Here is a 15,256-nt window from a genome sequence, read left to right as displayed (position 1 = left end):
TTAAAGTGAACAAAACTCGGTAAAACGTTTTGTTTTGGACGTTTTATTCAATCTAATATTAAATAATAGGTGAAGTAAATGTTAACTCATAATCTTCGAGAAGTTTTATAGTTGTTTATTAATTGCAGATTTATATCTGTTTGTTCAATAAAAAATGCTACTACCGTAAAAATATTAATCGTTAAAATTAAAATGACTATTTAAAGTATTAGAAATCATCACATTGTAACCATCATTAATTAATTTATTGTGACCATTTTTTTCTACTTAGCTTAAGTTGAAGTGACAAGACAGTATGGAAGATCTATATCGACTTACGGTTGCAATGAATGCCTTTGCACTGTTAAACGCTTACAGAAGCGCTGCAGTGGCGCGTCAGCCGTGCCATTACTGATTTTCGTACAATATCTGTGGCAGCGCCGCTGTCATGACACGCGCGCGCCACATTTGCAGTAACAATTAGTTAAGTAAACGTGACGCGCAGCTGTCGCGCCTCTGTTGCGCCACTGCAGTGCTTCTATAAGCGTCCAATTTAAGTGTAAAAAATTTTGAAAGAAATTGCGCACAATTGTAGCAATTTATTAAATTTTGAAGTATACAATATTTTTATATTGAAACAGAAATTAACGTAATAAGGTTTTGTGGTGCAAAGTTCCCAACATTAGGTTTTCCATGTAAGGTGCAATTAGTGCATGTCTTAATTTATATTATGTATGTATTATGTTATGTAAAATGTGATTCATTGTTGAAAATGACGATATTGAGTTTTGAGAATAATATATAAGTTTTCATACACCAGGACATTGTTTTATTTCAAGAATGACGTTTGGTTTGATCCATTTGATCTTTTGCCAGCTTACGGAAGCAGTACACGATGTATATTATTTAGGACCCAAATAGCTGTGGCGCAGTCGAGATAAAACTTCTCCTAAGACATGAGTATCTCTTCTTCCTGTCCTTATCCCACGCTATGGGGTCGCGGTGGGGTCGGCACCTGGGCGGCGTCGTGGTGAATGTTCACCGATCTCACGGCGCCGACTCAACCGGCGAGAGGGAAACCCGGGGGTTTTAGTGGGGTAGGCCCTCCAGTCTGGAGGGAGAGTCTCCCTGGGCTCAGGGGTATCCATAAAGATTTCCCCCGTCAAAAAAAAAGTTGGGGTCGGCACAGCATGTATTTTTCTACCAGTCTCCCCTATCAGCCGTCATTTTTATACTCGCACTTTTTTTATCCATGTCATCTTTCACACAATCCATCCCTCTTTTCTTTGGCCTTCCTTTCCCGTTATATCCCTCCACATTCATACCTAGCAATCTTCTCGTCACGTAACATTCTTCCCTCCGCATGACATGTCCCTACCACGCTAACCTATTACTCCTCATCTTTTCCGTCACTGGCGCCACTTTCAAACTTCCCCTGATGTACTCATTTCTTATCTTATCCTTTTTCGTCACTCCACACATCCATCTCAACATTCGCATTTCCGATACATGCACAGTTCGTTCATCCTCCCTTTTCATCGCCCAACATTCTGATCCATATAACATGACAGGTCTAATCACGGTCTTGTAAATTTTCCTCTATACCTTAAGGGGCATTCGCCGATCGCAAATAGTGCCTGTGACCCGTCGCCATTTCATCCATCCTGCCCTTATTCTGTTCTTAACGTTGCGGTCTATCTCGCCGTCGTTCTGTATTAACGTACCGAGGTACCGAAAATCGGAGCAAACTGGTAGGGATGCGCCATCTAAGGCAATATTGGTAAAACTGGAGGTACCGCCAAAGTCGAGGAAAACCTGTTCGGTTTTTGACCGGCGACACCCTCCAGTCTTACCTGCCATTTTGCCAGTCTGCTCTGGACCTCAAGTGCGTCCTCCCCGACAAGTACAATGTCGTCGGCGAACAGCATGCACCAGGGTGCCTCCTCCTGTATGTCCGATATTAGAGCATCCATAATCAGGACAAACAGATAGGGGCTTAAAGCCGATCCTTGGTGCTTGATCCTAAGACATGAGTATATCCCAAGCATTCTATAGAACAGAACAGTTTGACCAGTCGATTTTCGATACACATGTTTAAACAACCGAGAGGTTGTTTAAACATGTGTATCGAAAATTGTTTTAATATTTTGAATTAATTAGTAGAAATATGATATAGTAATAAACGACTTCTATTCTAATAAACGACTTCTATTCTATTCTATATCAAATAATTCTATAATATAAATAACAATTGACACAAAAAATCACAGTCGAGTTGAGAACCTCCTCGTTTTTCGCAATCTGTTAAAAAAAAAAGAAAAAGAATTGAGACGGTGTAGACAGAACATTATGTATACCTTGAGAAATCGTTCAAAAAGGTTATTTATTGAATTGGCATTCTAGATTCGTACGAAATATTGAAAAAATAACGTAATAAAAAAAATAATTAAAAATTCACTATTGTTGTTTCGTTATAATAATCGTCTGAATATTTGCTTAGAATTTTTTTCTACTGACAACAACTTTATAACTTTAGGTCTTATTCCCATAGCCTTGGGTTCCATTTATCAATAACGAAAATTTAGGAAATCTAGAAATAATAAAGGCATTTACTGCTTCACTTTCCGGTGCGATTATCTCGCGCCACTATCACATCGCAACACCCGCCGACAGATATTTTTATTGAAATATTTTTTCTGTTAACTAAAATTTGCTTATAAAAAAATTACTTTGTGCTTATGGAATCGTTAAAATTTTTTAGGTTACAATGTTTGGTATATTTTTCGTTTAAAAACAAGCTTTGTGTCCAATGCATTTTGGGGACAAATGACCAATGTGCAAAAATGACCATGGTATTAAAATGAACATGGTGTTAAAATGATCATGGTACTATAATGACCGTGGTGCTGAAATTACCATTGGCGTCTCCACAGAAGAGCGGAAAATGATAGCCTGTTGTCGGGTTCTTGTTCAATTATAGTGAGTGTAGGCGTACTCGACGTCGGAGAAGGGAATTATGATGAGATCATCGCCATCATCACCATTCATCACGTACGTTCAATCGTAGCAGCTTAGAATAATAACGCATAGAAACCTAGTCCGCATACGCTAAGTGAGGCAAATTGAAGCGCGCCCAATGGGCCTACACGAGCAGGCGGGCCTTCAGTGCTCAAGATCAACTTGTACTGCGAACAGATCAAGAATTTTAGCTAAAAATGACGAAATGTGCTGCCAATGAGTGTAAAAATACGTCAGACAAACATAAAATAGATACTAACATCACATTCCACAAGGAAGTAACGCGTTTCAACTTGTATTTTTTTATAAATATTCACTAAAACCGAAAATTAACCTACTACTAAAACTAGCCTACATGAATTTGATTTTTGCCTCACTTGTGACAGTTCGTTTGATATGAAACTATCATTCTATGCGTTATTATTCTAAGCGTAGCAGTACGTTAAGCTAACTTGAGAAAATTGTGAAAAGGTCAACAGGGTATGTTTTACAGGGCTAGGCCCGACGCTCATTGGCAACACGCTAGGGCATTTGGATCGATCCTTCGGCATCACTACATGAAAATATGCTGCGATATCCTTAGTTACGCAGACGCATACAATCGCGACATCGTGCTGGCGCCTAGCCTCTATTCAGATCAGTCGTGACGTCAAACATAAAATCCTGCAGAAACATCCCGAAGGTTGCCGACGCGTGAGGGTGGCTGCTGGTTCGGTAACCCTAAACTTGCCGCAGTTTTGTTTTCGTAGCAACGACCATTGTCATTGAAATTTCAACTATAACGATGACGTTATCGGCAGGATTAGGGATTTTTATGTGACCAATATACCTCAATGCTACGATGACATAACATTAAAGTATATTCGTCACAAAAAAATCCCCTGTCGTGCCGTCCTCTCAGTGGGTGCCGGGTCTTACGTGTGCAGGAACTTTTACAACAATTTAGTTCCACCTTCAACGTTCCTCCTTCGGTCTACTAGAAACTCCCAGAACATTCCATTATATCATTGACTTACCACTTATTTGCGAAGTTCATTGCTTCATCCTTCCTGATGCGTACGGCAAAGGAATGTTATAAACCGTTTTCCGAAAGCTATAATTTAGGGCTATTCAAGGCTAGATTGAATAGGAATTTATCGGATAAACGCGTAATATCGTCGTTTTACATCAGGTGAAAAAAAAAAGAATTTCTTTAGATTTTGTAAATTTCATGATATCGAACACGTCTCATTTGTAGGTTGAGTTAATAGAGTTCAATAGGCAAGTTTTAGATTTGTTTTCCCAACCTAATTTCGGTGGCAATTTTTATTATTTCGATATATTCTACAATATTATCAAGAAGTATTAGGTATTTAAAATTAGTGTGTAGTATCCTGAAATATTATTTCATATTTCACGATTATATACTCGTAGACTAAATAAAATTGCCACCAAAATTAGGTACAGGACAAAAAGTATAAGTGTAACTCGTGAAAACCTAAAAAATCGAAATATAGTTTTTCTTTAGTAGTACGGAAGTATCTATGACACACATAGATTTAGTATACCTACATATACCTATATACTAAATCTATGATGACACAAAATAACTGAAGGCAGAAATGGAAAATATTATGCTATAGATTTGTCTAGTAAGTTGAATATTTCTGGTTAGACATTGAATTAGGGGACTACTCGCCATTTTCGTTAATACCTACGCCATTTTCGTTAACTGTTCAATTTTGAAACTCGTCAATAATCTGCTATATGTAGTTGCTAATTTATGTCTTAATTCTTATTTGTTTAAATTAAATGTTACCATTTTAAATTATCACTTTTAGTTCCACTAAATGTGCCGGTATATGTTTTTTATGTATAGTAATAATATGGTTTTTAGGTAGTCCTATTATAAATCAAAACACTGAAGGATTATTTTATTCTTTATAATTGAGATCACAAGCCACTTAAGATTTATTTAATATCACATCAAACAAAACAACCTTTATAATGGTCGATCACAGGCCTAAAATGACACAATCAGATTTTGTTGCTGCGCAAAATAACTACTTATAATAAACTTAGAAGTAAATAAAATTAATCTTAGCACGTTAAACCCAAGTAGCTAATAATCTGGATATTCTCATTTAGTAATGTTCAAGTGATGTATGTACGATGAAGGACTTAAGTCTAGATATCTTTTTAAGACCAATTCAACAACATTAATTTATTACATGTGATTTTAAGTAAGTTATTGAACTTAGTTCTGAATTTAAAAATGGATTTAAATTAATTAAATTAAACATCTTTTATGACTTATAACGAAAAATAATACGCTTTACTTACGTAGACTGCATTTATTTAAAGTGCAGTTATACAGTGGGCATCATAACTTTTAAATCACTAGATGTCTTTATTACTCACTTTTTAACTTTAGATAAACATTTCATAAAAATGTTAAATAGTATAGAATTATGTCTTCTAGTGTCAGTGAAACTGTAAATTACGCATCGCTATGCCTTACGTGTCTAACTTTATATATAGGTTATTTGTTGGATTAGTGGAAATATACATAGAACAAATTATGAACGAAATTAATAATCACAAAATAACCAACACAGCGTGTTTAATTATTGAAAAATATTTTACTTCTAAATTTTAAGTTTAACATTACGATTAAAAAAAAACAATTATATGAACATCGTAGTTGTATTATAAATAGTGAAATTTACCTGATTAGAAAACAACGTAATCTTCAAACCATTCTGAAAAGAATTGTAAAATATTGATGACGTTTAATTACAATGACATTATTATAAGTGCCCCAAATTATTGTAATAGCTCTTAGTTTGCAAAGGACTCCTATTCACTAGAATGAATTATCTTGAAATTACTAAATATTGAGTGATAATCAAATTTCTAGCTCTTTAGGTGTACCGAGCCGAGATCAATTAAAATATGATTAGCAAAATAAAACAACTTCTAAAAATTAATCTCTACCTGTGTCTAGAACTTTACTATGGAGGGACATGGACCCACTGTTGTTACATCTTCAAGGATTTATAGAACGCACAAGAACGCATAATGTGTGGCCTGGGATATAAATTCCTTGGGTATTGTTGTGACCACAATGAGTTAGTTTGTTGGGACGTGAACTAGTCGAAGTCCTCATCTGAATCCGTCTTCAGGACGCTGTCAGGTGCCGAGCCGGGCTCGCTATCCACTCCTATCTCGCTGTCGACAAAATAAACGTACAGTTATTTGCAACTCGTTGATCTGATAGCCGCGAGTGTTGTGCGGTAGCTGTTAATTACACATGCACGTTAGAAGTCACTCAGGCCGTGTCTGCGAGGCCTGAGTTGAAAGAACTACGTATTACAGATAGTAAGGGCGTGCTGCTTGTCATCTTTGAACAACTTTTATCAACTATCTGGTTTCTGGTGAGACGGTGACAAGTGTTATGCAAAACTTATGTTAATATATTATGTGATATAATTGAAAATAATTTTTACAACGGCACGGCATCGGCAACTTGACAAAATTACATAGAATGTGCATGTGTTTCGAAAAGCGTAATATGAGCAGTAAAAAAAATTGCAATGACAAAAAACTTCACGTATTTATTTTATTCATTGTTATAATACCTATCGAAATTGTATTAATCTTTTTTTCAAATCTTTTATATTTCATAGTTTATTCTAGCCTTACGAAGCATTCTCTATTATTTGTGCGCTAAAATTGTTGCATTATATTTTTTGTTAATCTGACCTTTCTTAACCAGTGCCAAAGATCAAGGAGGCGCCACCTGATTAATTTGTTCCACATTAGTAATATTTAATATCGTACAATTAAACTGAGTAGTAGTAAAGGATAGTACTGTGCGTTCAACGACGTTGTGCTATGTTGTTTACTTTAAAGTTAATTAAATTTATACAATTAGTATTCATCATGTTATATTGTTGCTAACTATGTGACTAAGTTTTTGCGTATAATGTCCACGTTTGATTAAGTCTAAACAACGGTGATATTAAGGTACAGCCAACATCAAAAAATAACAACAAACATTGAAAAAATACAAATTCTTCCATGGTTTTACTGGAAATTGTCAACATGAGAAGTTTTAATTTTCACCATCACAGATATATTTTGTAGACAGTTGTATTTTTTTAATAACTTAATAAGTGGTGTTCATATTCTTCCAGTTTTTATACAACACTAAAAAAATTTATGTATTAAAATTATGAATAAACTGATAAATGTATATTATTTTAATTACTTTTCGGATGTTTGTTGTTGCGTGACTTGTTGTATATGTGAATGTGTTGTCATTTTCGCAAGGATGTCGTTGTGACTTTTTTTGTGTTGACTGTACTTTGTTCAAAAGCCTTAAGTAGAAATGTGGTCAACTTCATTGCTTTAAATGCCATGGCGAAGGGGTATTGTCCGTCTGGTAAGAACACTATTTTGATGCCTGTCCACGGTGGTGGTACATTCCCCAGTGCCAAGATGTCACAGATTCTGCAGATTTTAACAATGTTCATTTTAATGTTAGAACAAATACAAGTTTAGGTCGCAATTACATTAGAGCCTTCCACACAAATGAGTGATGTTTGTCCGATTAAGTGAGTCGCAGTAAAGTGTTATTTGTTATGATGCGACCTAATTTATAAGCTTAGACGGGAATGCTACCGCAAGGTATCTTAATAGTAACGAATACCTATTTGTTAGTCATTGTTATGGTATGTTATTATCATAACTTGCCTGTTTTCACCCTGGTCGTTTATACTAATCTCAACGATATTTCTGGAGGAAAAAAAAACACGATAGGTATAATACTACAACAAAAACAAAAGAACATCTGCCCATTTTCAAGCAGTAACTCAAAGTACCTACATCACATAAAAACGAGTCACGCAATCGTTGAAGCTGCTTTGAGATTTAAGTAACATTATCTAATAAAACTTCTATAAAACGTATAGACAATGGCACGTCGCTCTTGACAACAAACGAGTCTAAAGTGTAAAGCTCCGCGGGCTGCTGACTTTATTGGCTTTCTAACATGGTTGTGCCTCGTTAAAGTAGATATTGCATACAATGTTGATTTCTGTTAAGAGAACTCCTCAAGTGAAAATGTAAAAGATTGTCCCATAGGACTGCTCGTAGTTAAGTCATCCGAGATAATGAATACCTGCGATACCTTAATCTTTCACTTACCCATTAAGATCTTTAGTGATCTGAATGTCTACGTTAGTGGCGGCGTCGTTAAGACTAGTGAGGGCTTCGCAGAAGTCACCGCCTACGTTTTGCAGGTGCTGGGTGTTTAAGTGGAAGCCCTGTAAGCGAAGAAACAATGATGTAAGACAATGGACGTAGAAAATATATATTTTAGTAGCAGTAGAGCTCCTTGTGAGAAAGTTCGTCCAGGGAAGTAGTGCCACCTTGCCTATTTCTGCCGCCAAGTAGTAATGTCAGCACCTCTGTGTTCCGGTTTTGAAGGGTAAGTGTGCTGGTGAAATTACAGGCATATGGGACTTGTCAACTTACGTCTCAGCGTGACGAGCGCAGTGGCAGCGCCCCTCAGATTTTTGCGATTTGTAGCTCTGAGGGGCACTGCAACTGTTATGGACAGGCGTGTAGTTTACCATCAGGCGCACGACTTGTTCGTCTCGTCACATGATATTTTCAAAAAAATTAGGTCTTTTTAGCTGAGTTACAATTTTACTTCCTATCTACAGTCTACAGTGAATCTTTCAATGCCTTTTGGCATAAATCTCCTCCAGATTTTTTTAGTCATATCTACCAAGTGTTCTCTTCTTCAGTACTGTGCAAGGTCAGACTCAGGCAGGAACCAAATTGAACTTACGATGTCTCGGTTTCAACGTTCGAGTAAATAACCAGAAATAGAGACGAAATAAGAGCCATCCCTGGCAACTCATCAGTGAAATGGTACTCATATCACTTTTAAATATCAACTCTCGTTTGCGCTGAAATCACAAATCAGGAAGCTAAAATAAAGCGAAGAAAAAGCTAAAGCGCCAACAACGGACCTGTGTGTACGCCTCCGTATATTCCAAAAATATTCTGTATTTATTGTAATAAAGATAATCTCAAACTATGGGAGGCTGTTCCATTCCGTGGTGTGGGAAAAACAGCAAAACATCTAATTACAAAATAAACGGAATCACATTTCATTGGTAATGAAATATTAAATTATATAATTTTTCAATTTTCGTCTATTATATCAAAGCTCAAGTTAAACTGGTCGATTTGAAGTGAAACAATTGACGACACTCGTTATTTCTTTTGAATTCGGGCTGGTCAATCGGAGCGCAGTTGTCACCGTAATGTTATAGCAGAATTAATAGAAATATAGAAAGTTTTCAAAGACATTAAATGACATTTCGTCTCTATTTCTGGTTATGTACTCGTACTCAATGGTTTCAAGTGACGCTCATCAAGTAGGTTCAGAAATTATTGATTTTAGAAATCTGATATAAATAATCTTTTAACTTTAGTTTTCTCCTCCCCCCACCCCTCATTTTTATTCTATGTAAATTTTTCCACTTAAATAATATATATTTATAAATACGTGTTTCATGTTTGTGCTATCTTTTGTTTTTACATTCTCAACTGAGTACCCGCGTGGACCAACTCATCAGCACCGGTTAATGTCACAATAGAGCTCAGTGAATTTTTTTCAGGTTTTTTCATTCAACCGTGACATTGGCAAAATCATCGTTTCTCATAATGATGGAGCCACATAAATAATAAGTGAAGTGATTTTAGAAATTCTAAAAAAATGGAGACTTGCAGTCAGCTTCAGCTCATCTTCCCAGCTTGGATGCTGAAGCCCCCTATATACATTTCCAATAACGTGAGTACCAATTCGTGACTATTTTCTTCTATTCTACGGACTACGTTACAAATACCCAGTCCATTTTGCTTTATCCCCTTTTATAAACATGTCGAAAAAATTGGTTCGGTTCCTTATACATCCTTATTATCACACTCCTAACATTACGTATTTCTAAAATCACATTTTCAAAGAACATGGCCTCTGCATAATAGTAGTAGTTTGTGTTTAACAATAACCGTATAGCAACTTGTGACAACAAACATTAGCTTGTAAGTAGTTACTTGTAGCGTATAGCGAAAAAACTATTTTTTTATTTAATTGGTTGTTTAGAAAAAATGTACTCAAATTCTATATTATATATTATTAAAATTCTTTCTATACGTTTCAAAATTTGTTGCTATAGTATATTATTATTTATTAACGTAATAATATACTATAGTAACAAATTCGAGTCGTTTGTAATCATTACTACATTTATATTATGCGGTCGGAACTTTTTGCTGGAACTTTATCTGTCTTCCCACATAAAGCTCGATGTTGAAGATTCACAGTTCTTATCTGGTCAACAAATGTCAAGCAATAGCTAGCGGTATTATGTTATTAATATCGTTATCAATAATCTCTAGATAGGCCGTCATTTCTAATTGGAAAATAAGTGCGACGGGATGCATATCGTCATAGAACGTCTTAGGAATGACTGGAGGCTAATTACGTATAATTTTTACTTAACATGCAGTATGTACCGAACCAGTTACGGGATTTGTTCGAGTTCTTACATTTAAAATAGTTACTCACTATGTTTTAATGTAGTACCTTGAAAGGACCTTTGTCGAAGCCACAGAAAGATGCTTCCATAGTGTAGGAGCGAGTGACGCGGAGGTGGCGCCATACGGTCACCCTCGCTGTACTCTCTCTTTCTTTTTCTACTCTGAACGAGCAAGATCCGAGAGCAAACGCGGCTGATATACGATGCATCAATGCTGGCAGCATCTGACGGGGTAAATATTAAATGCTCTAAAAATACAAAAGGTTTCAGAATCCATACTGCATCTACCTACAGCACAAATCAAATATTAAATAAAGAAAATGTAACAATAATTTGTTTTACGTAGAGTGTACAGTTATGTGGCAAAATGTAAACACCAACCTTATGCATAAATATATGTAAACTGTAAACCGAACCAGTCTTATTTAATACCTAGAACTACGCGTAAATCCGTATTATACACTTACGAGGTACTTAACGGGTTCGTCCTGCACCATCCGGTCGTTGCTGCACCAGCTCTCGGCCCCGGCACAGCCGTAGAAGAACACGTTTTTCTTGCGGGAATGCCCATGGTAATCGCAGTACACAAGTGGCGGTTTCTTCCACACGCGAACTAAGTACTCTATCAGACCCTAGATAACAATTAATCAACTTTAGAATAAATCAGTTCTGGGATATGTCTTGCATTGGCAGATAAAGTCTATATTACCTTCGTGTGATAAATGGAAGGATGCAAAACGGGACTAGGTTTGCACCACCGTCGATTTAAATCTTCATTAGTCAGGCCACATCGATGGCTACAACAAGAAATGACATTTACGCTTAGACATCGAAGACGGATCGAGTTGCTAACCTGGAAGTGTTTTGTGCTTGAGGTATATCAACAGTAATCAGGCCTGACGTACTCAATCAATTTCATTGGACCGTAGCCGTAGATCGATCGTATCAAGAAAGAAATCTAATTTTAATTTGCGGCAAGCGTTGCATCGATTCCGGTCTTTACAACTTCGTACCTATGCTGCTATGGTTTCATAGCAGTTATTTCATTACATGCATGACACGACCACGTCGATACCTGTACCAATAAGAAATGATAATTGATTCGTGCACTTATATGGCACATCCCTCGACAAAGAACGCTTTAAAGGGACAATTAATATGACAAGCTATTAAACGAAATGAATGGCTGACCACGTAGGAATTCAGGTGGATCGCTTGAATCGTGAGAGAACGACGGCAGCACGCACATCACACTTCGCGAAATTTACTCTTGACATTTGTGATGGCTTCGTGTTCTAACTTTTCATGTAAATTAGTTATGTCTATCTGACTTTTCTCCACTATGTGATTATGATTTTCATTTTTCCCAGGGAAAATAAGAAATAAATTGTCACTTGGTAAACTAACCATGAGAACAATGTATTGTGCAACGCGTACGTAACGGTCAGTTGTAGGTTTAAAATCTACAGTGGCATGGCATTTCTAGTGTTACCATTACTAAAGAACAACGTCCTCGATTGTGTCATTATTTACAGCTAGATTGCTTCAGTGCGTCTGCAATCTACGACAATTCACCATAGCTCTCCCGTTATTAAAGGGCAATTCTTATCGTGTACGTGCTCCTGACATAATCGCATTCAGCAAGCTATGTAGCGGACAAAGAAAACGCTCATCGACCGTTAACTATATATCCTTTAAAAATACATTACTTTGTCATCAATCAATATATCACGGGGAAAGTTAAAGAAAACCTTGGAGTGCCTTTAACACTTTTTGAGAACTAGGTCGAATTCGCACTTCCAAAATCACGATATTAGAGCATAGAGATAATTATCGGCCGTTTAACACCAGGTAAGGTTGTGGCCAACTGTTTATTATGTTTTACATAAAAAACATGCAGGAGAATAGAACCCGCTATGCACGCTTTGAACCTTTTAAAGCGGCAGCTAATTTATGTGTCATATATTAATGTTAATTATGATTTTAAGCACTACGAGTTCTTACTGATCCCAGTTCTGCGTAGCGCATATCCCTACTTGCATTTTTTTCCGATAGAGTGGCCGAGAGTTCGTCCAATTAGGAGTGGCCGAGCGACGGCACATCATTAGCGGGTGTGGTTGTGCGCGGGTGCTGAGGTCTTCGACTCCGAATGGTATCTACGCCCGTCCCTGGCCGCGGCCTTCGCTCACAACCGGTTACACGTCTTTTACTCTAATCAGGGAAAAAATAAGAAGCCGCTGAATGCACGAATGAAAGCGAACAACAGAGAATCCCGCACCCTGTTCTTCGTGTTTTATTGTGGATTGTTGCGGTACTTGTGGGACTAAATCTAATATTACAGAAAACGCTTTTTTATTTATTTTCTTTATTGATAAAGTAAGAAAAATTATGTTAATACTCGTGACCGCGTCATATACCCAGGCATAAACATTTGGCATTGTGGCATGTTGAAAACTGTACTCGCTAGTAGGGTTCGTCGTTTGTGGGTCGAGTGTGTTTACTTCAGCTGGTGCGGCATATGAGTTAGTTGTAGGTAGTCTTTTGAATCGTGTCCGGTGACGACCGAGGCTGGTTCAAGGGTCTGCCTGCTCAGAGTCAATCTATTTATAGCCGCGCCTTGCCACGATCCTATCAGCCTTGCTCGAACATAGCCCAACCTCGCGCGATCCCCGGCGCCCGCCCTCTATAGACCTCTCGCATAACGTTCACACAATAAATAGACCAAACAAAATCTGACATTTTAAATGTATACCATCTATTTATAACACATGTCCATTGTTTTGGCCTCAGCAAGAATTAATAGCCAACGGGCACAGCCTTCATTTTAAAATGCAAATGTATAAGGTAATAAACGAACCATATTTATAAATAGGATTATTCTGATTTAGCGCAAAATTCGTGATTTATGGTAATAACCGATCTGGGTGAACTTAGATGAGTGGTGACGGCACACGTCGAGCTTATTTGTATGCTGCGCGCGGAGGCAACTTCCTGGCGGTCGCACTGAGAACGAGAAAACAACTACGGTTTCTCGATGCTGTCTCAAGCGATTTATTGGCTGTATTCCACCTCAGTTGCTCAGTGCTTTGGTAAAAATAAGGGGAGTATTACGTTAGAGCGGGTTACGTTAGTAAAACCTTGTTAGATCTAGTCGGATGTCGCCCGGATTCGCTAACCGGCGTCGGGTAACTCTGTATTCGAGGTTGGCTTTGGTGGCACCGGACACAGTGCGAGTTATTTACGATAGTCGCGAGACAATCGGCCGGGCGCGCGCTTATCCGGTGCCACCGCGACAATAACATGGCGTGTCTGTCTTTATTAAAAGCTGTGCTTTGGAATTATCACACGTGCCCAGATTGTATTTATAGGGTAGATGAATCATTCCGATAGCATGCCCCATGGCAGTAAAAAGTACCTGTGTAGAGAGGCCAGAAGCCTACATTTGATAGGTTTTTTGCCTATATATGATAAGCACCGCGGTGGTGTAATATTTAGTACTTTCCAGTAGTAATGTGCTGCTTTATTACATGGCACCGAGATTTAGATTACGTGTAGTCTTATGTTGAATTTGCCACATTAAAATTTGAGCTCTCTTTATTGCTGTTCTATTATTATTTTTCCGAATGAAACTGTGAAAGTACCTTTTTTTAAAAAAAATAAAGATAGTTCAACGACACCCTCATCATAGCCGACGCGATGGCCTATCTTTAACTCACTTCATTTCACGGATCATGGCAACTAAATAAAACCTTTTTATAGCGAGTTCTTTCTCCAACCATGCCGCGAAAAAGCAAATAAAGTAAATTCTATTTATTTTAATACACTGGTGATTTTCTTAAGAACTCGTCGTTAAACATGGCAATTGAATGGAACGTTGCAATTATTATGCAATCAACATAGGGTGGATTTGGATAGAGATGTGGTAAAATAGGAGCTTCAACTTGCAACGCACATACCGATAAGCATAGAAATAAGTAGATGCTGACGGTCCACCTGTTCGTTATTATGAAAATATTATAATTTTGTACGTAAACGCCTCTAACTAGTAATAGCTTCCCGTTCGTAAGTGGCTCATTAGCCACTTGGATACATACCTGCATGATGTCGCGCATCTCTTGTAGAATATTTAATTCTGGTTGTTTCGTCTACATGTGTATAGATAATTTAAGCGCTTAAAGAGTAAGAGGAGCAAATTTTGAAGTCTCAAAGTGCTACGAAACATGGACAAATAGGTGCAGATAAGAACTTAAACCGAAATATATGACTCATTTTCGTTCAGTGGCTCTATAGGCATTTCACATTTCCCCTGACGAAGTGTATGTACTTTCGCAAACTGCATAAAATGTAGGAGGATCAAATGGCAAACAAATATTTATGTTCGGTTTTCGGTAAAATGTATCTTGGTCCTGCAAAAACTTGCGGTTAGGCCAATATACAATATGGGCCTCAGAGTGTCTTTGAGTGGAGTTTAAATAAATTAATATTAAAATTATTATTATATTGTTAACATTCTTAAACTAGCGTCACATTATATTTATGAAAATTTGAATATGTTGAGAACAGTATTTTTTAAATGAAAATCGTGATAAACATAACATTAATATGTAGAATAAAAATAAACTGGCTGTTCTAGACAGTCGTCAAATCTGTTTTTGAAGCTT

The 15,256-nt window shown here is 37.1% G+C and overlaps 1 protein-coding gene across 8 annotated transcripts in view; it reads right to left on the bottom strand.

Moving 5' to 3' along the window:
- Positions 1 to 6,085: 6,085 nt before the first annotated feature.
- Positions 6,086 to 15,256, bottom strand: part of LOC113230530 (cytosolic carboxypeptidase 1-like) — a 68,380-nt gene continuing 59,209 nt past the window's right edge. For 4 of the 8 annotated variants that reach the window (XM_026464509.1, XM_026464513.1, XM_026464508.1 and 1 more), the window contains 6 exons: positions 11,305 to 11,392; positions 11,063 to 11,227; positions 10,643 to 10,819; positions 8,188 to 8,306; positions 7,735 to 7,776; positions 6,086 to 6,207 (listed from right to left, as the gene is read on the bottom strand). In XM_026464509.1, coding sequence (XP_026320294.1) covers positions 6,129 to 6,207; positions 7,735 to 7,776; positions 8,188 to 8,306; positions 10,643 to 10,819; positions 11,063 to 11,227; positions 11,305 to 11,392 — 670 coding nt within the window. In that variant the 3' untranslated portion in view covers positions 6,086 to 6,128. Of the gene's footprint in view, positions 6,208 to 7,734; positions 7,777 to 8,187; positions 8,307 to 10,624; positions 10,820 to 11,062; positions 11,228 to 11,304; positions 11,393 to 15,256 lie in introns of those variants that run through there. The other 4 variants (XM_026464516.1, XM_026464511.1, XM_026464514.1 and 1 more) reach the window with 2 other exon arrangements.

This window comes from Hyposmocoma kahamanoa, unplaced genomic scaffold (genome assembly GCF_003589595.1).
Source record: "Hyposmocoma kahamanoa isolate Upper Pololo Valley unplaced genomic scaffold, ASM358959v1 63, whole genome shotgun sequence".
Lineage (NCBI taxonomy): Eukaryota > Metazoa > Arthropoda > Insecta > Lepidoptera > Cosmopterigidae > Hyposmocoma > Hyposmocoma kahamanoa.
The sequence above is the reverse complement of the archived record's forward strand: the minus strand, read 5'-3'. Positions and strand labels throughout refer to the sequence as shown.